This window comes from Dysidea avara, chromosome 2 (genome assembly GCF_963678975.1).
Source record: "Dysidea avara chromosome 2, odDysAvar1.4, whole genome shotgun sequence".
In the NCBI taxonomy this organism is placed as follows: domain Eukaryota; kingdom Metazoa; phylum Porifera; class Demospongiae; order Dictyoceratida; family Dysideidae; genus Dysidea; species Dysidea avara.
Genome location: NC_089273.1, coordinates 25,022,327 through 25,046,619, shown reverse-complemented (window position 1 = coordinate 25,046,619; position 24,293 = coordinate 25,022,327). Strand labels below are relative to the sequence as shown.

The window sequence follows — 24,293 nt, the reverse complement described above, 5'->3', positions numbered from 1 at the left end:
ATCCTTCCCTGAGAGATGAATGTAAGTTTTATCAATTGTTCATCGCATTAGTCCTTAAATCATTATGAAAAATGTATCATGTGAGTTGGTACGTAACTAATAACGGATCTCATCTTAATAAGTAATCAAGTACCAATATTTACTAGCTATCTGAATACCGAAAGAGTATGCAGATATTTTAGTGTCAGCTAGTCCTAATGACAACTACAGTAGCAGGATGGGCTGGTTTTACTGTCAATACTAAAGACAGAATGCTATAGCACATGTGCAACAATAGAGTCTTAAACTGTATCAATGTCAAGTGCTATTCATCCCTATATTATTACATACAAACCTGCAAAAGAAACACATCAACATCATTTTTTTGTGGTTGCATGTGAGACAACAAAGGAATTTTATCATATTCAAAATACTTATGTGAATTATCCATGTACTGAACAAAATTACAATTACAAAGCTACATACTGGCCTATAGGATTTAATTGACTTACTCAATGCAAGCAGATTTAGCACATGATAAGGTTTAGTACAAAATGACTGTACAAAGTTATGTATGTATTGAGTATGTGACTACATGCAAGTGTCAAAATCATTGAAGAGCTAGACCTCTATGTTTTGCTGTTCGCTCTACCCAGTTAGGAGCAACCTCTAGTAATTTAATGAGGTAATCATACTCCATATTCCACACATCTTCAAATTTTCCACTCCTGATGTGCTGGTAGATTTTCTCAGCTTCATTTAATCCTTGTTGCAATGAATGGTTTATTTCAGCTAGTTGTTTAGTGTATAACTTTATAATTGGTAATAGCATTAGAGTCATGTGGTGATAATTAGGTGTCAGCATTTGGAGATACTCAGAAAGCTGAGTGATCTGCCCCCCACTATAGTTTGGAATGACCTCATGTTTCATCATGATAACTGCTTGTTGAGCAATTGAGCCAATAGGATAGTCGTTGATAAAAGTTTCTATCGTTTGGATTAATGCATGATAATTTTTTTGATTAAGAAAACGTTGAACATTTTGGTTTAATGACCTACTTATTTTGCAAACATCCCTTAGTACCATGCAGCAATCCTTTGTTAGTGTATTAATTTGTTCAGTTACTGATGGCAGAAACACCTGTACGTTTGTTAGAGCACTTTGTACATGTTGCAGTATTAATATGGTAAGATGAGGATCAAGTATTGTCCACATGTTGAACCATTTGATGTTAAATGGTATCTCAAGATTTTCTATGTCACTCTTTTTGCGTTCTAAATATTCTACAGCAGGCAGTGATGATGATGATGATGCATCGTCATATAATCCATATGACTTTAAAAGTTGTTCTGATAATCCTTGACTAATTGATTCACCAACACCAAATATAACCAGTGGTGAATGTCTGTATACGTCACTACTGTCCAAAGCCTCAATCAAATATTGGCTGATAACAGCATGAACTTCCACAAAATGTTGTTCCTTGTGTGGAGGAACTGTAACACAACTAAACTGCACTAGACCATATGCCCATAATTGATCAGCACACTCTCTGGCTTCATCATCATCATTGTTCCATAGAACATGTAATATTTCTTTTTGCATGGAAGTACCAATTCCTGTCCACACTATGAGTGATTTCATTTTATCAGATAAATCTTGTGTCAGTAAATCCAAGGACACTTCAATACAAACTTTCACAGCATATTTACGACTTCTTTCAACATTGTTTTTGTCAAAAGCTGTTAGTCCTTTATTGCGCAGTTTATCTTTTACGATGTGGATAACATTTTTAGCAACTGAACTGTGTCGTTTTAGATTATGAGACAATTGTCCTCTTACTAGAGAGAGAAGCAGTGGCCACAAGTGGATATCTTGAGCTAGTTCATCAAGTAAGTTCACATCCTCTTGTGACAGTTGACTGATTTCAATCACTCCACAGGTCAGTAGGGAGATAGCTTCACTTTGCTCCATTGGACCTACACTAACTACCTCTTTGGTAGGTATGCATTGATCAATGTCATTCATCCTGGTAGTGAGGACTATTTTACAGTTACTGAATGCCTTAACTATTGGCTCAGCATCTTCAACATGCCACACATCATCAACAATGACAAGAAGATTATGACAATAAAGACTTGTAAGCTGACGGATTTGCTGTTCGACAACATTAATATCACATTGTTCATTGGTTAATAAGTTATGTAATCCTTTCAGTTTCATACTGGGATCAGTAGCTTTTGGGCCAAGTTCTACAAAAAGAATTCCATCCATAAATTGTTCTTTAATCACAGGATGATGACACAAAGCAGTGACAATAGAAGTCTTGCCAAATCCACCAGCTCCAGTAACTGTTAAACTTGTTCCGTAACTATTAGGGTCAATGGTGGACTGACATAATTTATCAACCATTTCACTTGACAGTTTATGACGAGGTACATAGTTTGGTGGAAGTGGGGGAGGTAGTGGACACTTCAATCCTGTAGTAAAACATGAATGGTTACAATTGGTATAAAATAGCTACAAAAATATACTATATAAGATTCATATGGCATTACATTGGTAGTGTACTGAAAAACAAACCTTGTTTTAACTGTTTGCGGCTAGTAATACTCAATCGTTCCTGAAGTTCCATTCTGGTGGATGACACATCTACAGTGACATGAGGACACAATGCTTTAATCTTTTTTACAGCAATAATATGTGACCGAATCTGCAAGAATCTCACATGTTAGCCTAAGTTATAGTAGAATGCAATGGGTGAACTATTTGAAACAGAAAAAAATCTATAACTTTTTGAACACCTGTTTCACAATGAAGGCAGACACTTGCACTGCATTTAGGGCTTTATAATTGATAGCCAGAAACTCACTAAAGCCTTCCACTAAAACACGAGAACATTCAGACCTTCTGAAACTAGTAAATATCATGTGAGACACTATTACATATGATTGTGGGAAACTGCAATTACCAGAGAACATTATAAACAGAATGCCAATGGCAAGAGTTGTCTATGATGTTGATATTCTTGGCTAAAGGCAGTCCACAGATGATTATTCTACTGTCTGACTTGATAATAGTGATTTTGTATCATACGAGCACTAAAATACCAAGAGGAAATCTAACAAAGAAAAGTGCAGGTATGAGCTCGTGACCGCAGAGTCTCTGAAGCACATTGTGTAAAAATATGGTGGGAATATTACCTGTTGAGGAGACTCAATACATGTAGATGATGCATTGTAAAGTCCAGTCATACCTACATTACCTGATGCAAACCGGACTGTCACGTAGGATAGCAGATGGATATAATGATTCTAGTTAAGTATGCAGTAGAGAATAAGTTGCAGAAAACAGCAGTGTATACTGTAGGTTTAGCTAGGCACAATGTACTTTAATTATTAAACCAACCAAATACTTGTTTTTGAGCCCGTGGGCTCTGCATACACTTAACTAACAACAAGCATCTGAAGGTAGATTCACTCACACAAAGCTTTTCAAAAGTTGGAAAGTGCTCTATATTTCTTTATAGAGCACATGTGCTCTATAAAGAAATATTTACTGTTTTGTATATAAACAATGGAATATAATTGTTCCAATTAACCAATTATCATCAATATTATTGGTGACCGATAAACTGGTGGTTAAAATTTTGTAGGTGCACAGCTCTAGTGATAATATTATCACGATTTCCTACCAATGATGTAACACCACCTGAAACATCATGATACTACTAATTATCACGATTTCCATACTGAGGTAGTTTTATAAAAATAGAGCATATATTATTATGTTTTTCTAAGCAAAGTACGCACAACAGGGCTGTAGCCAGACTTTTTATCTGGGTAAGTTCTTTTAGAAGAAAAGTGGACCTTTTTATATGACATGATTCAGATTATATTATGGTGTGCGCACTCAGCATGGCATGCTGAAACTAGGGGGTCTGGGGGCATGCCCCCCCAAGCTTTAAAAAAAAATTGATACTAAAAGTTTGACTTTAGTGGCATTTCTGACAATAAAAATAACAATTTTTAGGTAAACTCAAAACCAGCTGTGTGGATGAAAAAACATCTCTACTGCTACTGTAATTATACATTCTGCACATGTATGTATAATATATTGGAATGTCATAGTGAATAAGAATGGGAAAGATTGAGCACTCTGTCAGGGGCAGTGGAGCTGCAGTCTTAAACAATGAAATTTACACATCTTCATTGCATGGAGATTTAGGCAATCACAATAATTATGTTTTTGTAAATAAATTAAGTAATTATAATTATACAGAAAATGTAATTGTAACTCTTATTGGAGCGAGCCTGAGCGAGCCCCACACTAGGGAGTCTAACGTGTAGATTACTGCTTAGCCATATTTGGTATGTGTAATGGTTCATATCATGAGAGTTATTGATGTAGATTACTGTTATGCCATGTGAGTGATGTCTGGCCACGTGTAACTATTGAATGGATACGGAAGAACGTCTTTGACGTAGGAGGGAGCATTACAAGCTCAGCAGAACCTCCTGAAGAGGCAGAAAGGAGAAGGTATAGAAACCGTGAATATATGCGGCGTCAAAGAGCTGCAATGACAGTGGAGCAGAGGAGACTTGAAAGAAACAGAATGTACACTCTCCTCCATAAAAATTATGAACTCTTTATGCAATTCCAGAATTCCTTACATTGTTTCAGTAGTTTTCACTGCCATCGGTACTTCAATAATATACACTCAGGCTCGCCTCACGATGCTGTTAGCATCTGTCTAGTATTAGAGGGATTGCTCTATTAGAGTGGTTGACTGCTCTATTTGAGTATCTATATCTTGCATTGGCATTTAATACAAGTACTGAATGAGCTACTCAGAGCACTTAATTTAGCTTCTTATTAGTGGTATTTAGTAAACTGTAGTTATGGACTTTTGCTACTGAAAATTTAGATTTGTATACTAAAATTGTGGACCTTTTTACCAAGAGGACGGTTCTTCAGAACCCCCCTGGCTACAGGCCTGTATAACCACCACTTTCTTGCTAGCACTTTCATCAGAGAATTGCATAAGTAAGTGTAAATTACAGTAAATACAGAGTATTACGAGATACTGCAATTTGAAACAATTTGGGAAATAAATGTCATGGTATATGTACTAGTAATAGCATGGGTAGCAGTGAAATTTGGGATAAATATCACGAGTGTTGTATTGGAAATGGGGATAAATTTCACGAGGCGAAGCCGAGTGAAATTTACCATTTCCAATACAACAAGAGTGGTATTTATCCCAAATTTCACTGCTACCCATGCTATTCCCAGTTAATACCATACTCGCTGCATATACGCATGCTGTGCGTTAGCGTTGCCATGTACGCAATTTGTCACTATGTACTAAACACGCGTCGACACTAATTGGCGCTACATTGTTAACATAAATTCTAGCCAATGAAATTGCAATTACAACTTTTTCACTGCTGTCAGTGAAATACGGGATAAATTTCACTGCTACTATTGAGACTTTTGTATGGGCAGTGAAACAGGTATGGTATTAGATATTAATATTGTGATAATGCCCCAACTCCACATGCAGACACCCTCGACAATTTCCACTTGACAGTTTTGTCCAGCATTCAAACTGCATTCAACAGAACACTCAATCACACTCATGCAAGCTATCAATTATAGCATAGTAACCTACAATTGGTGGTCCAATTAGAGTTATTGCATTGACTGTTCAATTAGAGAGTATATCTGAATTCAAATGATCCGACCAAACTGGGACCAGGCAGACTTTTGTTACAGCCCTTGGCTCTTAAGATTAAATGACAATCTGGTCTGCATGGAGGAGGACGAGATGTAAATATAAACAGTTCACCTGGTATAGCAGAGAAAAAAACTGACATAATCAGCCTATTATTATCGTACCCAGTGGGTTGAAGACTGACAGTAGACCAAAAGTATCTAAACTTACACATTTGTATGTGTAACTGGGTCTGGGTAAACCAGTCTTATTGCCTATGATAACAGATCTGATTTTCACCAAGAAGCTACATAAATAAACGATCAAATTTTATAATTACATCAGTTAGACTTGAGTGGTCTGGTTTTGCTGGCTGCTTTTCCCAAGCCCAGTGGCGATCGGTATGAATAATCTGGGACCCTAATGGAGCTCTGGCCAGCCTGGGGATGGCTGTTTGTGCTGTTCAGCTCTGTGGTGCTGAATAAAGACACGTGCTGTAAAATATCCTTTTATTTTAGCCAGTTTGAGACTTAAATAGCCCATACTTGGCCCATACTTGGCCTTACTCTTTCATTTTGGAAAACAGACTCTTGTCCTTCTCCGGCCTCTGCCACCCACCCCTTTTGGAACTTGCCTGATACAGCCAACACTGAGTTAAAACTATCTAGAATGGCAAGAATCTCAGCTGTTGGCTACTTGTACAGTAGATGATCTGGAAGTTAAGGAATTGGTATTAAAACATGTGAAAATTTGGTACATGTAGCTTCAACCATTGGAGAGCTACAACACACTGAAGCCTTTAAACCAGCATTTCTCGATACTTTTAAATAGGTGATAAGAATGTTTTCCCAGACTGGGTCACATATAGAAATGCGGCACAAGACAGAAGGTCTGTGTACATGAATACTACCAAGCCATATGCACTGCATGTTATAGTTAAAGCACCACTGCTTGTGTGTATGGAAAATACAGCATGAGGGGGCATGTGACAGGCTAACACAGCAGAGGTGAAGTCGAGTGCTGTATTTGCCTCCCGAGTGCTGTATTTTTCAGCATAGGTGGTGCTTTAAGTGTTATATTGTATTTCTTGGTCAGAGTGATTTGCTCCAGTACTCAAATCGCTGCGATTTTTGGTGATCAGGATATCAGTAAGTGTTTATATAATACATTTCTAGTCATAGAACAAACTAATAGGTTAGTTTTAGCAATTTACAATGTCACGCATGTGATTAATAATCATGCTGTCTTAGTAGAGTTGTGTGTAAATAGCTTTGTGATCAGACGATCAGTAAATGTTTATATAATCTATTTAAGCTATAAAATGAACTGGTAAGATTATTTTAGCTGGTTTTAGTGATTTACAGTGTCACACATGTGGAATCGTTTTCCTTAAATAAATTCTCTGCATAACTGTACCGTATTTGCCCAAGTATGCTGCATTTTCCCAAATAAGTGCATAACTGTACTGTATTTTCCCAAGTTTGTTGTGTTTGCTCAATTAAGTGCTTAACTGTACTGTATGACTCATACAGTACAGTTATGCAGTTAATCAGTACTGTATGGGACAATACAGTATGTGGCATTTCTCTGATCCTCCCATGCAAAGTACAATATAGTTAGGAAATAATTAATGTATGTACAACAGTGCTGTAATTGTGAATTACTAATGAAGCACACAAAACGATACATTTAAATTCTACAAACTACTGATAGATTTTGTGACATTTTATAAAGATGTAACCTTGAAGTCATTGACATACATAAACACTGTTTACAAACAGACTGTAACTAAGATCACTAAATGTGACCGGGCCTGCGATAATAGGGCATGTGGGCACATGATTTTTACCTACTTTTTCACACTTTCATCACACATAACATTTTGTACCATTATGCTATGACATTGCAATTTTCTGCTCTTAGTAAGTATTTAATTGGCATCATAATGCAAGTTACAGAATGGAAATATATGTTTCCAGCACTGAGATATGAGCTGTAGAGTGATAGGGTGTAATTTGTGCCCACATGCCCTGTTTTCGCAGGCCCGGTCACAAATGTCCCAGCAACTTACTAAGTGATGTTAAGCAACGTTGTTGATCAGTTGGTAGTGATACAACACTACTGGTAGTAGATGCTGTACCGATCGGAAACTGAATGCTTTGTTGTACATCTGATAGAAATAATAGATAAAGGGTGTTGACTACTTTTGTATGTGCTCAACATACATATTATACCATTCAAATAAAATTAAGCCACACAATGTTTACATTTTAAAATACTTGTACTTGTCCAATTAGAATGCAAATTCATGTATTTGTGAAGGAATATGTTTGTGAGGAGAGCATACATTCATTAAAAAAAGCTCAAGGTCAACCAATGCCATGTATTATCATTATTATTACTACAAATTACAGTACTAAAATACAGAGGTACTAAAATATGGAGGTTTGCACTTTCTCTTTAAAGTATCGATCAGAAACAAGCCTTACAATACTACCTCCATAGTGCCTTGTCAGTATTGGTTAAGTAGAGCCAAGCTCAAACATGCCTAGGCTGAACTCTCTACAGGGTGACTTGATGTTAGCTGAGCTCTCTAGGTTGACATGTTCTATCTACAGGGTTGACTTGTTTGAAGCTGAACTCTCTACAGGGTGACTTGTTTGTAGGGTGACTTCTTTGAAGCTGAACTCTTTACAGGGTGACTTTTGTAGCTAAACTCTCTGCACGATCACTTGATTGTAGCTGAACTCGCTATAGGATGACTTGCTACTTAATGCTCTAATAGGACGACTTCACTATTAAGGTATTTTGACTGAGCAGTTGTTAGCATAACTCAATAGTTTATTATTACCCTTCAACCAAATTGTGCAAGCAACTGCAACATTGCATTTGAGCAGTACATGGTGTATTTGATGCACAGCAAGCTTTAAAAGCCCAAACTATTGGTTATAGGTGGACACCTGGATTCCCTATATCTTACAGCTGTGTTGCACTCACCAGATCTTATTTCACTGATCAACATGTTCAACTGATCATGATGTGATGTACTAATAGTCTCCAGTTGATCACACAGATCAAGTAATTCTTCTCTACAGCTCATCCTCTCAATCAAACAATCCAATATTAACTTATTAGCAGTAGTGGAGTTACTACTACTCAATATCATACAAATATGGTCATCACTAATATAATTCAGCAACTTCCCAACACTTTGTTCATAGTCATCAGGCATCAATTGTAGTATAGCATGATAGTGTGTCTTGAGTTGGACAAAATCTAAATGTATACGCATGTATATTATAGTTACACAACACTAATCTACCACACTGAACTAAATCACGGAACAGTGTTAGAGTCTATTTTAAGTGCACCATTGAACCTTAGCTGTTAATTTAGGTTACTTGAAAGTGGACACAGTTTGTATGCATGTAGTGATGGTCCCAAAGTATCCCCTAGCATGTAAAACTTCCTGGGAAAGTCAGGACACCTTGATAATCATCTAGGACAATTTTGATTGGTCCCAAGGTGTCCAGTAGTGAATAGCCAGATATTTACATTGCATGTTAAGTTGTTAATTAATGCACCAAATTCAAGCTGGCCATTTCACAGAAATATTTCTCACTGCTGGTCTTACTTTATTTCACTCCTAAAAAGTTTTATTGTGATTCATATACTTTACAAAATGTGCAAAAATTAAATGTTTGTGAAAAACAATCATATACATAGTATTTGACTTCTTCTTGGCAGACTCTTAGCTCTATATGTGACCGGAGCTATTGAAAGCTATTGAATACAATGGGTGCATCGTTATAAAAATCCTGTAATTTTTTGAATACTTTGTTCTAAGGACCAAACAATAAAAACCTGGATATCATCTTATTTGCCTACTCACAAGGAGCTCAAAACTTTGTGTTTTGTTGTGATAGACTCAAGGATATGGAAGTTAAGGTGTTTGTTTACCTCACGATAAAAACAATAGTACACAATTAATTTTTCTTCACTAATTTTGCCTCTGTATGTAGTGAAGAGAGGTGACACAAGGAAATAATTACCCAGTTATCCTATTCATGGCAAACACGATGGTGCAAATTGCAATTCTGTATGTCATGCTGCTTGTATGTTACATCCATTTTAGTAAGCGCCTGTAAATTATTTTCCCCATACTTGCTGTACAAATTGACCTTTCTGTTGTTGCCATTTTGTAGGTATATAACTACCAGGGTTATTGACATATTTCGAGGCTGAAACTTTGCCAAAGCAAGCATTATAGCTCATCAGATGATAAATACGAAATAAATAGGAAATCAAAAATGCATGATCGTGCCAGGGTTTTGCAGATGTGGACACCTATAATCTCATAAGCCATTATTTCCTTATACTTGTACATGTATGTATCTGTGCACAAAAAACTCTTTTGTCAGTTTGTCAATGAAATCCAGTACAGTATATATCCACAGGATACCAAAAGCATATCTAGAAATTTTAAGTTCAATTAGGGAACATAGAAATAATATGTAGTAAAACAAGATGGACTGAATTAGGAATTAAATGTCCACTAGTATGTCTTTGAGTTGTAGGCGATGTCCCTTGTTTGACTAATTTTTATTTCTATGATCCCTTATCAAACTTAAAACTCCTAATTTTTCCATATACTTGTTTATTAACTTTTTGGAATATTATTATGACTGGTGTGCTTAGAAGAAAGAATAATGCCAGGCTTATTGTTTTCATCTAAACGCACACCTCAACTATCAATTACTGAAATAGCGAAGATTGACCATTATGCTTTGTTTTCAGCTATGTTCAGCCTGTTACTCAGCATTATAAACGAAGAACACTATGAGAATGCTAATGGGGGGATACCTTGCACTGTCAGCAAAGATAAATGAGACACAAAGGAGTAGGCCTGTGCCAATTATGCCAGCATAATTTGGGGCATAATAGGTTGCCAAAAGCATTGAGCATAGTGCCAGCATAATAGGCACAATTGTTTTGCAATGATTATCAGAGAAGCTGAGACTCTGCCTATTTTGTATGATGCAGAACAAGATAGTGTGCAAACACAGCAAAGGTCAGATTTACAGCTACATTGTGAGGAAAAGATAAGTTAAAGATCGATATACTCTAATAGAACAGTCACTGCATGTTGAAATATCCTAATAGAGCGTTCACAGATGCAATAGATACTCTAATAAAGCAGCCAAGGTGCAATTTTATATGACCATATTTGGAGCATAATGGGACATAACTGGGAATAATTAGAGCATAATAGGGAAATTTTGGAGCATTGCTCTAAAGCATAATAGGCAATTTCAAAAGCATTATAGGCTCAGGCCTACAAAGGAGTAAGTATTCCAGTATGCCAAAAGGCACCTGTTAAACTGAAGGGAAGTGGAATAGTGAAAAATCACGCTCATAGCCTTATGAGTTATACTTGTCCAAAGGCATCATTCATGCAATCTGTCAGTCAGTAGAAAATTCCATTAAATACATATTTCTTAATTTTGTAGAAACTTAATTGAAAGTTCCAGGTTGTACTGAAGGCTCTTTTGGGCTTGGCTATACCTAACCAATACTGCCAAGGTGCCGTAACAGTAGTGTGTGACTGGTTTTAGTTGGCCATTGAAGCCCAAACCTATATGATCCCTATAATACCGTAACATACAGTACTATCGTACTATATGCATGGATATATGTACTATCAAGAGTGAATAATAAAAGAGGAGAGTGTCTAACTGCGGTATAGTCCATCAAAAATGAGCACCCGAAGTATCTCCAGTTATCACAGTAAATTTACGCTTATGATAAACGTGTTGACTGGTACGAATCAACACTCTAGAAGGTGAGTTGAGAGTAGCCGGCTGGACAGTTCGTCTTATGAGTACGCCAAGTCGTAGCGTCACTGGGTTTCAGTCCCATCTTGTCGATAGCGATGTTTGTGTTGGCAGCCCCGCTCGTGTCAGTGATGTCATTACGGACCTGGAAGTGGAAGCATCGTCTCCCGAGATGCACAACACATCGTCTAACACTGTGGTGAACAGTGCACCAGAAGTTTCGACTGAAAACCAAGAGCAGTTTCTGTCGAAGATTCACCAAGAAATCGCTTCACGGTTTCCTAGCCTTTGTTTTGCGATGTCACGTGTAGAGGTAAACAGTACACAAATTCCGGTTTTAACAATCAGTCAACGTCATCTTTCTGTTCATCTGCCTCATGGAATGCTGTCACGTATTCAAGGGTACGTGCAATACAAGGAATACTCTGTACATGTGATGATGAGACTGTGGAGGAAGCAGAGTTTTGAAAGCACTGAAGATATTGTTGATCTGTGTAAAATAATAGGTGGAAACTCACACAAATTCTGCCCAGGGATTGACCCTGAGCTGTATTTGAAAGAATACAAAGAAGTAATTCGATTTGATATAAAAAGTGTGCGCCTTACTGATTTTCCATTCCACCGTGTGCATTCAGTAAAGTGTGATTTATTGTTTGAGTTGGCTCGCAATGCAACCAAGGAGGAGAAGGATGCCAAAGAAGTTAAATGTTATCCATGTAAAGATCTGGTTAGACACCTGGAACGTCAGAAAACGAGAACTTTAAAGGAAACCCCGACAAGAAAAGCAAAGAGGCAACGTCCTTCTTCTAGAGCTAGACTGTCGTATATGAGTCCTGCCAGCCAAGCAAAGCGTAAAAAGCTAGCCCAATATGAGAGGACTAACAGCATTAGGAAACTAGCAAGGTATGAGGAGCATGAAGTCACCCTGGATGATGACCAAAATGAAGAAATGAGAACTGTCATGGAGATGACAAAAGATGATGAGGAATTACAGAGATTGTATGATGAAGGAGAGAAATATGGTGTCGGTGGAATAATGAAAGAGATTTGGAACACAGATTTAGACTGCCAAAGGACAGAATTTTCCCGTGATCAGGCGTCCAACAGTAAGATCATTATAAGAGTATGTATATGCTTGGATTTATTCAAGTGATTTTATGCAGGTAATGGTGGTAGAGGTAATCATTGGAGTCTGATCACCATAAGAATGGGTAAGGTATCTAGCTACAGTTGTTACAATGGTTTAAATTACTTGCATATCTTTTCAGCTTTAGCTATCTACTCACGAAGTCCTGCTGCTTATGAAGCATTGAAGGATTTTAATGTTCTTAGTTTACCAGCCAAATCTACTTTGCAAGCATATTCTGATGCTTTCATCCATGCACCAGGAGCCAGTTCAGCTTGCATCACTGATCAAGTGTCACGGTATGTGGTCTACAGAGCAGAGTGCAGGGAGAAAGGAAAGCAGGAGCCAATGGGAGATGGTGCACAAATTTTTGACGAAGTTAAGGTTGCTTGTCAACTAATGTGGAACTCCCGAAACAACAGATTGATGGGATTGTCAATGACTCCAAAAGACCTAGCCTCATTAAACGATCTGTACACCTTGCTACACAGCTCCGACACCGGTAAACAGACATTGTATGTGTTACAGTTCTTGTGGAGAGACCTAACTAGTCAGTTCGACATTGTCGGCCCGTATTTTACTAGTTCAGGTTCAGTTGATGGGAAGTTTGTCTTGGCTTGTGTGTTGGAAACTGTCAAGTTATTCCAGTTGCACTCTTTGAAAACGAGTGTTTTAGTTTGTGATGGTGGGTCTTCCAATGTGGCCGCAATTAAAGCCAGTCATGGTTGCCATGGAGCTTATTCTGTAAAAAGTGGTGAAAATGGTGAGTCAGATAAATATAGAGTGGAACCTTGGATGCTTAATCCTTTTGATCCTCCACACAAGATATATTGGCTGATCTGTCCATCTCACCAGGTAACCACATCTACTTGTTTTAAATATTTTGATGGATTCCATTTTTAATGACAGCTTAAGAATATGATAAATGCATTATTTTCTTCAAAACCAACTGGCTCTAAACAATTTAAATGTGTGGACAAGTGTACATTTGGATGGCAGCCTATCAATGACTTGTATCAGCGAGAACTGGAGCGAGTGAGCCAGAATCTAACAAGAATGGTTCCCCGTCTCAGAGAGGCTCACTGCTTGCGTGATGCGTGGACCAAACTAAATGTACATCCTGCAAAGATTATGCAAGTAAGTGGATTGTGTTATTCTCTGCATGAACTTTAGTGTATTTTTTCTTTCTTTTTAAAACTATAGCAAGAGCAAGTTTTGGGAGAACTTCACTGGTACATCAACCAGTAGCCTTCACCAGCAGATGCCGGCACAGCAATGGAGACTCTAGAATATTTAGAGGCATGCAATCTACTGTTTGAAAGAGGATTCTTAAGCCATGATCGTGTCCGAAGTACAAGTGCTGAGGTGTTACAAAATATTAACAACGGGTTCAGCTACTTTACTAACTGGCTAGATTCTCTTTTGACCAAAGGTATGTTTGCCTTCACCATAAGTGTACATGTGTGTATGTGTCTCTTTCTCCACTTACAGACCCTAAATTCGCTCATACTTCCAATACTCAAAGAACATTCTTGTCATGGCAAAGTAAGGACTATTTACATATATTATATGCTTTTTATTTCCACATGTATAGCATGGGATCTCTTGAGAATTGACGTCTACAGCTTTAGAGCAATATGTGAATGGTTCTTCAAGACATATCCCACATACTTCGTATCCCCATTACGTCTTTCTGGCTCAGCGGTTGAAAGTTTATTCAGCCAGTACAAACATGCTGCTGGGGGGAAACTAGATGCAGTGAACTATACCACTGCCAGAGCTGCTTGTCTAGTCAGACAATCAGTTGCAGTCCATCACAGTGGGAAGGGATACCGCAATGAAGCCCTTCACACTACCGAAATTCCCTTAAAGAAAACAAAGTACAACAAGCAACACACAAGTAAATGAATTCCATAAAGTGTATCCACTATTGTAATTTAAACATTTCAATCGCAATATATAATTATAATAATTCAGTATTCTTTATAATGCAAATTACATTTTTTTAGGTTTTTTTACACCTAACTTAGTTTCAAGTTTAGTATGTTGTGCCAGCAAAACTGGTCGTAGATTAACATCAACTGTGGATGCTAGTCCTTTCTTACTGGCCATCTGTTGTTTTGTAGCAGATACAACTTCTTGGACCCTGGTGTTGCACAATTTGCGGACAAACACATTGTATACATTATCCAATGCATCTTGACTAAAAGTGCCGATGTTGGGTAAACGTTCTCCCAAAGTTGTCAGGAACATCATTTTAAGACTGTCTTCTCTCTTCACTCTGTCATGTGCAACCTACGTATTTAAATGAGCATGAGTAAAGCTAGATTCACAAATGACATACCTGGATTATACCATCATCTTCCTGCACAGTGTCTGTGTTTATAACTTCCTTCACAATTTCATCCAGGCTCCGCAAAAAAGGTATAAAGGAAATATCTGGAAAATACATAAACCCCCTGTCACAGTACCGAAGGTACTGGGGTATCTTTGTCTTGTCTTTTGTATTTATGGCCTGTAATACAGTGATTTCCTGTGATAGTATATCCCTCTGTGAGTTCTGGCAACTTTTAATACTCTTGTAACGTTGATGTAACATGTCACAAAGAGCAGCGCCGCCAAAGCGGATGTACACATCATCACCATCAGTGAAACTAGAGCTACTAGCACTGCTTGCACCACCACCCTGTGGATGATTAAGATTCTTCTGGAATTCTTCAGCTCTTTCCAGCAAAAGTTCATAAACCGCTGATGATATGGGGATCATTACTTTCTTGCTGTCTAGATCTGATATCCCATTGCTCTCATAGAAGCCTAGCCACTGACTTCTTAAACCAGCTACTGAAGCTTCAGCATTCTTTTCAAGCTGAATTGACGAAAGTGGATAACTTCTGCTAAGCAGGAATGCACTACAGTGTTGGTGCCATTGCAGTTGAAAGCGCAAGAACGAATCCACCCCTTTCTGGAATTCAATGAACAATTCTGCAAACCTGCAACGGTGATGGATTAGAATATCTCGGCACAGCTGTTCATTATGGAACAAAACGTCTGCGAACTCTTTAAGCAGATCCGGTAAACTTTGTTCAGCTAGTTTACCATTAACTGCACACACTAAAGCATCATAGTCGACGGAGTTTAAGTGGTCACTTAAACTTTTCCTCTCTTTCTTGTTGAGTACTTTGCGGGTTCGTGTAATAACTGTAGACTCTTCAGTTCTTGTAGGCTCCGTCGCAGATAAATCTTGTGATACTTTCTTTCTTTTCGGCTTACTGACAGGCCGTTCGTTCTTGCACCCACGTTTTGGTCTCTCCTTCTGTACATGCCCAACCTTCGACACCATCATTAAATAAATTCATCACGTGAGCAAAACAATTATTTGTTAGTAGCGCGAGCCTCTGATGCATGCATTATTAACACCACACTTACAAATTTAGTAGAAGCCATGGATAACGCGCGCTCATTTTTGATAGACCATACTGGAGTTAGACACTCTCCTCTTTTATTATTCACTCTTGGTACTATTAATCACAAAAAAATTACATGCACACCTACATACCACAACTACTTATAGCTATAAGAATACAATAGCTTATAAAAATGCACTATAAAAATGGTTTAAGTTTCCATAGTTTTCCTTGTTATTAGAAAGGTACTGGAACAGCCTTATTTCCATAATCAAAATTCAGAAAGGTGTGGAAATATGCGAAATACAGTTGTTCCAGTACCTTTCCAATAACCAGGAAAGCTATGGAAACTTGAACTGTTTTTGTAGTGATGCTTACTTGTTGTAACTACACCAATCTCTTGTTCAACAGAACCAGCAATAGGTTCATTGTTAACAGGCAGTGAAATATCAGTGAATGACGATGATGACATGCTAGTAACAGCTGCTGAACTAGTTGTAGCATGTTGTGTACACTGTACATTATGTGAACTCTCAGTTGTAGTAACCAATAATCCTCGATGTATGGAATTAGCTAGTATCACCGTAGGTGAGGAAATCCCTTCAATTACAGCTGGAATGGTGACATGTACAAACTGACCTATGTATACACTGTATATGAACCGTCACCACTTACCAGATCTGAGTTGTTGTACACAACCAGCTGATTGATCAGACTCAACCAAATTATCCATCACATCACACAATCCTACTAGACTATCACTACTTCCATTATAACATAATTTTACTATAAGGAAAGTGACAATCTTCTCATTGACCAGTTGGGCTTCACATGATGATGATATCATAGTATTCAGTTGTTGGTGTTCATCAGTTGATAATTGGGGTAACCTCGTCAACTTGACCAGTGTAGACTGGTAATCATCAGGTAAACAATTACACAACAGAGGAAAATATTGATTAAGTATTGCCTGGTCTGAAAGAAACAAAACAAAAACATAGTATATATCATTAATTATCAGCGGCACTATGTATAATAATGTTTTATCAAAATGGAAAAGTGATGAGAGTGGTTGTGGTTGCATAGTAACCAACTATGCAACCACGATCAAAATACATGATCTTTATTATGGCTGGTCATACAACAGACTGTTTTTGCTACTGTGATTTGAAGCGGGACATCTTCCAAAGCAAATTTAGGGACACAAAATTTGCTATTGCTTTCAAACTTTCCAGTATATACTCATAATTATTGATGGCATAACAATATATATACACTACTTCAGTATTACAATATGATATAATTGTTGGGTAATGGGATGTAGTTTGTGCCCACATGTCCTGTTTTTGTAGCCCCTACCACATAATCTTTGCTATCTCATTGAGATATGTACGCTTCTGTAAAATTACCTTGTTTAAAGTAATACCAAATATTAGGTGTAACAAAATGATGTTATGCTACTCTAAATGTCTATAAAACCGAAAGGGAAGACCATTAACGAAGTATATAAAGAGTCACCATACCTGTATTTCAGACCACTGAGAAGAAACCACCTTAGAGCAAAGTGTATGTGTGTGGAAGTGTAATAAAGACTTAAAATTCTTACATCTTGGCTGCTTTTTACCATATTCAACGTTTACCATATTCAACGTTTTTGCTCATGTGGATGCATACGGACAAACAAACAAACATTGGTAGGTACACACAAACACGTTTCTACAAAAACAATTTAAGTAAACTAGGCACACACCCAAAGCCAGCCTTTGGCTGGCTGTGGGTGCGCATCATTCCTGGTTTAAAAGATATGTTAACTATGTTACAAATTTTGTACATATACCATAGAATAAAATAACTGGCAAGTTATGCACAATATTTGGAAATAATGGTTATACCTAGGTTGCTATCAAACCTATAGGACAAACCACTTATGCAAATCAACTATCAAAGAACAAACCAGTTGTAAACAGAATCACTATAACAATCAAGGAGTTATGAAATTCAAGTATATGTAATCAGTGATCATGGAACCCTTCATACTTTGCAAACTTCAAGGCCCTCATAATTTTCTAATAAAATTAATGGTTTATCTTACTGGATGTGTGAATGCTCTAAAAGAGTACGTCTTTATTCTGGTAATACGTCTGTTAACAGGTGACTTACCCAGTAAGATACACAATTATAACTTTAAAAGTAAATTGCATACTTTTAGGAATAGGGTGATATTCAGGCTTTTAGTGCTAGAGCCTGTTTTCACCAAGACGCAAACGTGATAAAATTATTTTTAAATAATATGCAACATGGTACAGTACCTAAAATTGCTTTGTATGGTGGACCCTTGGTTATCCAATCCCTGGATGGTCTTAAACAATACATAATGGTAAAAGTGTTCATGTAGGTTTATTGTTTTGGATAACTAAAGCCCATACAGTATATCCAGACAACACTACTCAAAATACTCTAATAGAACATTCATTTTCAATTATACATATTTTAAAATGCTATGACTAAATGAAGGTTTTACTAACCGAGTTGGGTAAGTTACATATTGCAGGTTGGGTTCATATTGTTTAATATCTATAGCCATAGTCCATCAAATCCTTTACTGCTTTTCAGTAAAATGTGATTGTTCTATTAGAGTACTTCAATTATTTTATGGAGGATCCAGCAATGCTGTAGAAGCATTTTGGTGTAGAATCCAACCCGCATGTTGAGAAAATGAGTCAGTGAGTTAGTTGATCTGTTGGTTGGTTGGTAAGTTGATAGCCAGCCAGTCCAGTCAGTTAGCCATCAGTCATTTTCCATTGGCTATTTCCATTGCCACTTCGCAATCCTGTTCCAATAAAGTATCATTTCCCTAGACTTCCAATTACCTAGAGAATCTTAGCATTGGATGTACAGTGAAGCTGTAAAAGGGTGTACCCCTTTAAAATAGATAAAGTTGTGAAGTTTAAGGAGACAGTCAAGTTATGAGGATAATGTCAACAATTACATGGTAATCTTGTGTTGTCATAAGTAATACCATACAAACATTATTATTTTAGTAACTAAATAATTACACGTTGAATGTTACAGTACATTGCAATTTAATTATGCTATATCTCAGTGTTATGTAAAATATGATTGCTCTGCAGCACTATGGGAGGAAATTGGCTTGATTTTATTACAATGTGATTGCTCAACTACGGTACAGCTCAACTATAACTTCACACACGCATGATACCCATGCATGGTAGCAAGCGTGATTTTGCTTGGAACTGCAGCTAACCACTTATTAAAATATAATTTCCACGTAAAATATATCCATGCAAACATCAGTCATATTAAATTGTATGCTGTCAACTTGCAAGATACCGTCCACAGCTGAGACATTTGCGTGGCTATGTATTTCGTGAGTTATCTCTACTGTAGCTATACACGTACAGCTGTATACAATGTAATACATTATATTTCTCGTGCTTACTTGAATGCTTTATTGCAGGGTCATGTTCACGAACCATCAGGCATCCATTCCACTATGTAAAATCTGGATTCAGTAAATTCGGATATAGCCAGCGTTGTTATCAAGCCATCATATCCATGAACAAACTCATCTTAGATAGCTACCTCACTTATCGAGGTGTTGCTGGGTAGTATAAACCCTGTACACCTAGCCTAAGCTAGGCCTGTTGAGCACAGCGAATCTAAAGGTGACTGTCACATTGTGATTGTGGTTTTATTTAGGCGATCACATGAATGATGGTTCCCTAATATGTATACTGATTCGTTAGTGTTTGACGTCATTGTAGAGAACAATGTGTTCATTGACAAGTACATACTTACAAAGATTATTTGAGTACTAGCTATTAAATTGTGATATGTGTATCTTACATTTCACTGTGTGGTTTACTGGTTTTCCACTGTATACTACACGAGACCTTCTGCTCTAATGAGACCACATATGTGCTTCCACTAGAAGTGGGGTGAGTACACAGATGTGAGCCACGTAATCAAGCAAGTTCATGTGTGATATGATGAAGTTATAGTTGAGCTGTACCTTAGTAAGTTGGCTTGAACTTATTATGCTTTACAATGGCCTATCATGCTTTAGTCTAAAAAATCAAGGCTATTATAATTATGTTCAAAATAATGCTCTCGTTATGCTCAAGGACTGACTGTTTTATTAGAGCATCTCAAGATATCCTGACTGTTGCATTAGAGTAGGTGACTGCTCTATTAGAGAATCTCATTAATTTATGATACAAATGAGTTTTATGTCTTGTGATTGTGGCATGTACATTGCAGTACTGTACATTTAATTAATGATCTTGAGAATCGTCTTATTATGAGGGCATAATGCTTGATGCTTTACTAGCCCATTATGCTCGAATTTATGCCGTCATAATTGACACAAGCTACCTATTAGAGCCGAAAATTCTTTAGTGCTATATATAACTTTCCAGTCTGCTTCCATCTTTTGACGATGACACTTCTGTACCATTAATAGAAAACACAATACAGTATTTATGGCAGGATCAAGTTTCTTAAGATTAATAGGCACAGTAGAATATTTCTGCTTTAAGTATTTTTGATAACAAATATTTATTTTATCACATAACTCTTTTACCTGAAGACTTGATGAGTAAAGGTAACTGAAATGTCTGACTGACTGTATGAGGATCCGGAATTCTCTCTTCTATAGGTTGGTCTATGAATAGGTGAAATATAACACAATAACAATACTGGCTGAACAAAACCCATTGTTTTTGCACATTCCTCAAATTTAATTTAATTGTTTTATCTATGGTAACAAAGGAGCGGACAGCCAAATATTCGGCCTTGCATACTTTTAGAGGTATAACACTAGACAATTGGACCAGCAATAAATTTGATTTGTACAGCAACAATGCAACAAACAAATTACAGGCACTCATTTAGTGATCATAACTCATAACCTATGAAGACAGGAGTTGATTCAGTCTGTACACCATGAACTGGCAAATCATTCAAGGTATAGTGCTTTCTTATCAAGTCTTTGTGTGGACAAGGAAAAAAACAAAGAATTGATGATGGTAAATTTTATTTCTACTGCATCATAAACAAGTACTCGTGCCTTACATTGTTCTACATAACATAAAAGAAAGATGAGGCGTAGGGAGGGGGGTTCCGGGTGGTTCAGGAACCCCCCCCCCCCCCCCCCTGTAAAATTTAGACTTCTGCAAGCAGGATCCTAACACACCATTTAGTGTGGCAGGACAAAATGAGTGAGCAATATAGTGTAATGGCACAGCACAACAATTGATAAAACTTACATTCATCTCTCAGGGAAGGATTTACAGAGGTAACATGAGCCCTCTTGAAAACTTGTTAAAAAGATCAACATACTCTAATAGAGCAGTCAGGTATATACTCTAATAGAGCAGTCAGGTATACTCTAATAGAACATGCATGTAAATATCCATGTCCATATTATGAAGTTTTTCAGACATTCAAACATTAAATGCAAAACTTAGCATGACCTTATACTGCTATAGCTTTGGTGTGCAGTGTTTAAAGATATAGAGCTCTAAGTAATTTACCACTTGTGTTATGCAAAATGAATTCATGCTATGCATATGTGTATAGTTATATTGTTTTGATTGTCATTTGTATCAGTGGATTCATGGCTCCTATACCACAGTGAGATATAACCATCACTTACAGATTACTATATGTGTCTCTATGTGTTATGAGGTATGTTTCCACTAGGTGACTTTATCTAGTACTACCTTCATCCCAGGGGCACTTAATGCATCATATTTAATGTACTTTTTGCATAAAATATAGCAATATGCTGAGTTTTGATTTATTAAAATATTGAAAGTCTCTCAGTGGCTGGGGGCTGTGCCCCCAGACCCCTGCTTCTAGTAACTCAATGCTGGTGCTGGAACCCCCCTTCAAAAAATCCTGGCTACGCCCCTGGTCTTACTCTTCCATAAAGGTGAATCTGATGGTGTATAGGTTTTATTGATCTTAGCTTTGTTGACAATGCATGACAGACAAGTGTGTATTTTACAGGAGCCAAGAAAATGCTGTTGTTGTGCATCTGTAGCTAAACAGAAATTATTCGAATTTAATTGTGGAAATTCCCTTGGGGTGGGCACCTTCTATTCCAAATTTGAGCCACATTTTTCTTCACTCTACTTAAAAATCACGTGTGTTTTGATTGATTTACTCCAAGTTTAGAGTAGTAATGCACCGATACTGATACTAGTATCGGTATTGGCCCTATTTTGGTGGTATCGGACTTGTATTGGTAAATGCCCGATATTAACCGATACTCTTTAAATACGTCAATAATTACTTTTTAAGATGGTGGTATACAAAGCGCATTGAAGGGAGTTGAGAAAAAGCTGATATAAGCTATGAATTCTTTGAAAGAAGCCAGATACTAGCATTATTAGTACAGTGGAAACGGCTGTAAGCTACAAAATATGATTCATTGAACCCGCATAAACTACTGTGCGTAATTGATTGCCACCAAACCAGCAAACTGTAGTTGATGAGATTACCAAATGTGTTTAGTAAGTTGGTTTATTAATTAAATTACTAGCGCTTTTTCTAGTGAGAAATGCCTGTGGGGCAAAGTATCGGTAATGGATCGGTATCAGCCATTTCCAGCCTCAAATGTACGTATCAGTATCGGATTGGTAGTGAAAAGTGGTATTGGTGCATCACTAGTTTAGAAAGCAGTAGAAGTGTCATAAGGCACACTAACAGTTCGATGTTTGTACAGATCAGGTAAAAGATGAAGAAGTTATGCAATATTTGTGACCGGATTTGCAAAAAGGTACCTTTTTCACACACAAAATTTGACCCATTTTTGGACTTCAAAACTTCATAACTTTTTGATCATACCATATAATTGCTTGAAATTTTCAATGAATGTAGCCACAGTATCTGGCTACATTTTGATACTAAGAGCAAGTTAATTGGTATAAGGAGTCAAGTGTTACATTATTTTGTTTGCTGGTATGTCAAATGTGTGGAAAAGGTACCTTTTCGCAAATCCGGTCACATTTTATAAATAAGTGCAAAAGCAATATTTGTCACAGCTACATAGAGTAAACTGCTTCAGGGAGCCGGTTGAACATTGATTTGTAGACAGATTAAATATTGCAGTAGTACCTTTTGAAGAGAATCACCATAAAGTTATTACAAAAATGCCAAATATATGTGTATCACGCATGTGATCTAGTTTTGTGAATAAAACATGTACCAGACAAACTGCTAAATGGGATGAGATGAAAATTGACATGCAAGTAGATTAACTATCTTAGGAAGGCTTTTCAATGGAATAGAACAATCTAAAACCAGTAACAAAGTTACAATGGGAAAACAAATTACCTATAGCAATTGTGCAATCAAAAAGAAGAAATCCTCTAATAGTGCAGTCACACTATTAGAGCAGTTAGTTAGAGTAGAGTATTCAGTTACGGCAAGAGTTCATAATATAAAGACGGAGGGAGAGTGTCCAACACTGTATTACCTGGTCAAAACACACTGCATTCAAAGATTGCATCATATCCTGAATATTTCAATATACTTCAGTATAATTCCATACAAATTCGTCACCTGGTTCACCTACTGAAGAGCATTGATAGGTGTTGATTTATCAAAGGGAAGCATTCTTAGTGCTTTGCTTTAATATAGAATTTACACCATTTCAGTAGTGATTTAATAAGTTTTGGTGCTTATAGTCATTGTGCAATCTTTGAACACAGTGTGTTTTGATTAGGTAATACAGTGTTGGATACTCTCCCTCCCTCTCTATATTATGAACTCTTGGTTACGGTACAAGGCACAATGTAGAGAGTTCAGTTACATAACAAGTCACCTTCAGAGAGGTCAGCTAAAAAGTCACCTTGTAGAGAGTTCAGCTACGTTTCACTTCATCCTGTAAATAATTCAGCTACAAGTGGAACAAAAAATTAGGAATTTTCAATATGAGTAGGGATCAAAGTAATAAAAAGTACTGAAACAAGAGAGATTATCTACCACCTGAAGTCATGCTAGCACACACGTAATCGCTACTTCAGTTGCCAAGATTTAAGATATAATGGCACTGAAGTAGGGATTACGTGTGTACTAGCATGACTTCAGGTGGTAGATAATCTCTCTTGTTTCAGTACTTTTTATTACTTTGATCCCTACTCATATTGAAAATTCCTAATTTTTTGTTCCACTTGTTTGTGTACTTTTTACAAACATTGCATGA

The 24,293-nt window shown here is 37.0% G+C and overlaps 3 protein-coding genes across 4 annotated transcripts in view; 1 reads left to right on the top strand and 2 right to left on the bottom strand.

The window, feature by feature from the left end:
• Window positions 1–385: 385 nt before the first annotated feature.
• Window positions 386–24,293, bottom strand: part of LOC136246939 (uncharacterized) — a 36,377-nt gene continuing 12,469 nt past the window's right edge. The window contains exons 5-11 of the mRNA XM_066038544.1: window positions 20,664–20,744; window positions 16,736–17,035; window positions 16,439–16,672; window positions 8,694–8,972; window positions 7,768–7,866; window positions 2,564–2,632; window positions 386–2,460 (exon numbers count right to left, since the gene is read on the bottom strand). Coding sequence (XP_065894616.1) covers window positions 590–2,460; window positions 2,564–2,632; window positions 7,768–7,866; window positions 8,694–8,972; window positions 16,439–16,672; window positions 16,736–17,035; window positions 20,664–20,744 — 2,933 coding nt within the window. The 3' untranslated portion in view covers window positions 386–589. The remainder of the gene's footprint in view (window positions 2,461–2,563; window positions 2,633–7,767; window positions 7,867–8,693; window positions 8,973–16,438; window positions 16,673–16,735; window positions 17,036–20,663; window positions 20,745–24,293) is intronic.
• On the bottom strand, window positions 11,401–16,166 carry LOC136246933 (uncharacterized). The gene is made up of 2 exons (XM_066038533.1): window positions 15,001–16,166; window positions 11,401–14,951 (listed from the first exon to the last, which is right to left on the bottom strand). Exons 1-2 carry the CDS (start codon window positions 15,997–15,999, stop codon window positions 14,652–14,654), a joined length of 1,299 nt encoding a protein of 432 aa, XP_065894605.1. The 5' UTR covers window positions 16,000–16,166; the 3' UTR covers window positions 11,401–14,651.
• Window positions 11,418–16,175, top strand: LOC136246932 (uncharacterized). 2 transcript variants are annotated; one of them, XM_066038532.1, is made up of 7 exons: window positions 11,418–12,636; window positions 12,694–12,741; window positions 12,799–13,511; window positions 13,566–13,793; window positions 13,860–14,088; window positions 14,148–14,201; window positions 14,251–16,175. In XM_066038532.1, the coding sequence occupies exons 1-5, from the start codon at window positions 11,574–11,576 to the stop codon at window positions 13,902–13,904; spliced, it is 2,097 nt and encodes a 698-aa protein (XP_065894604.1). In that variant the 5' UTR covers window positions 11,418–11,573; the 3' UTR covers window positions 13,905–14,088; window positions 14,148–14,201; window positions 14,251–16,175. The 2 variants fall into 2 exon arrangements, with proteins under 2 accessions (XP_065894604.1, XP_065894603.1); XM_066038531.1 differs by having other exon boundaries at window positions 12,694–13,511.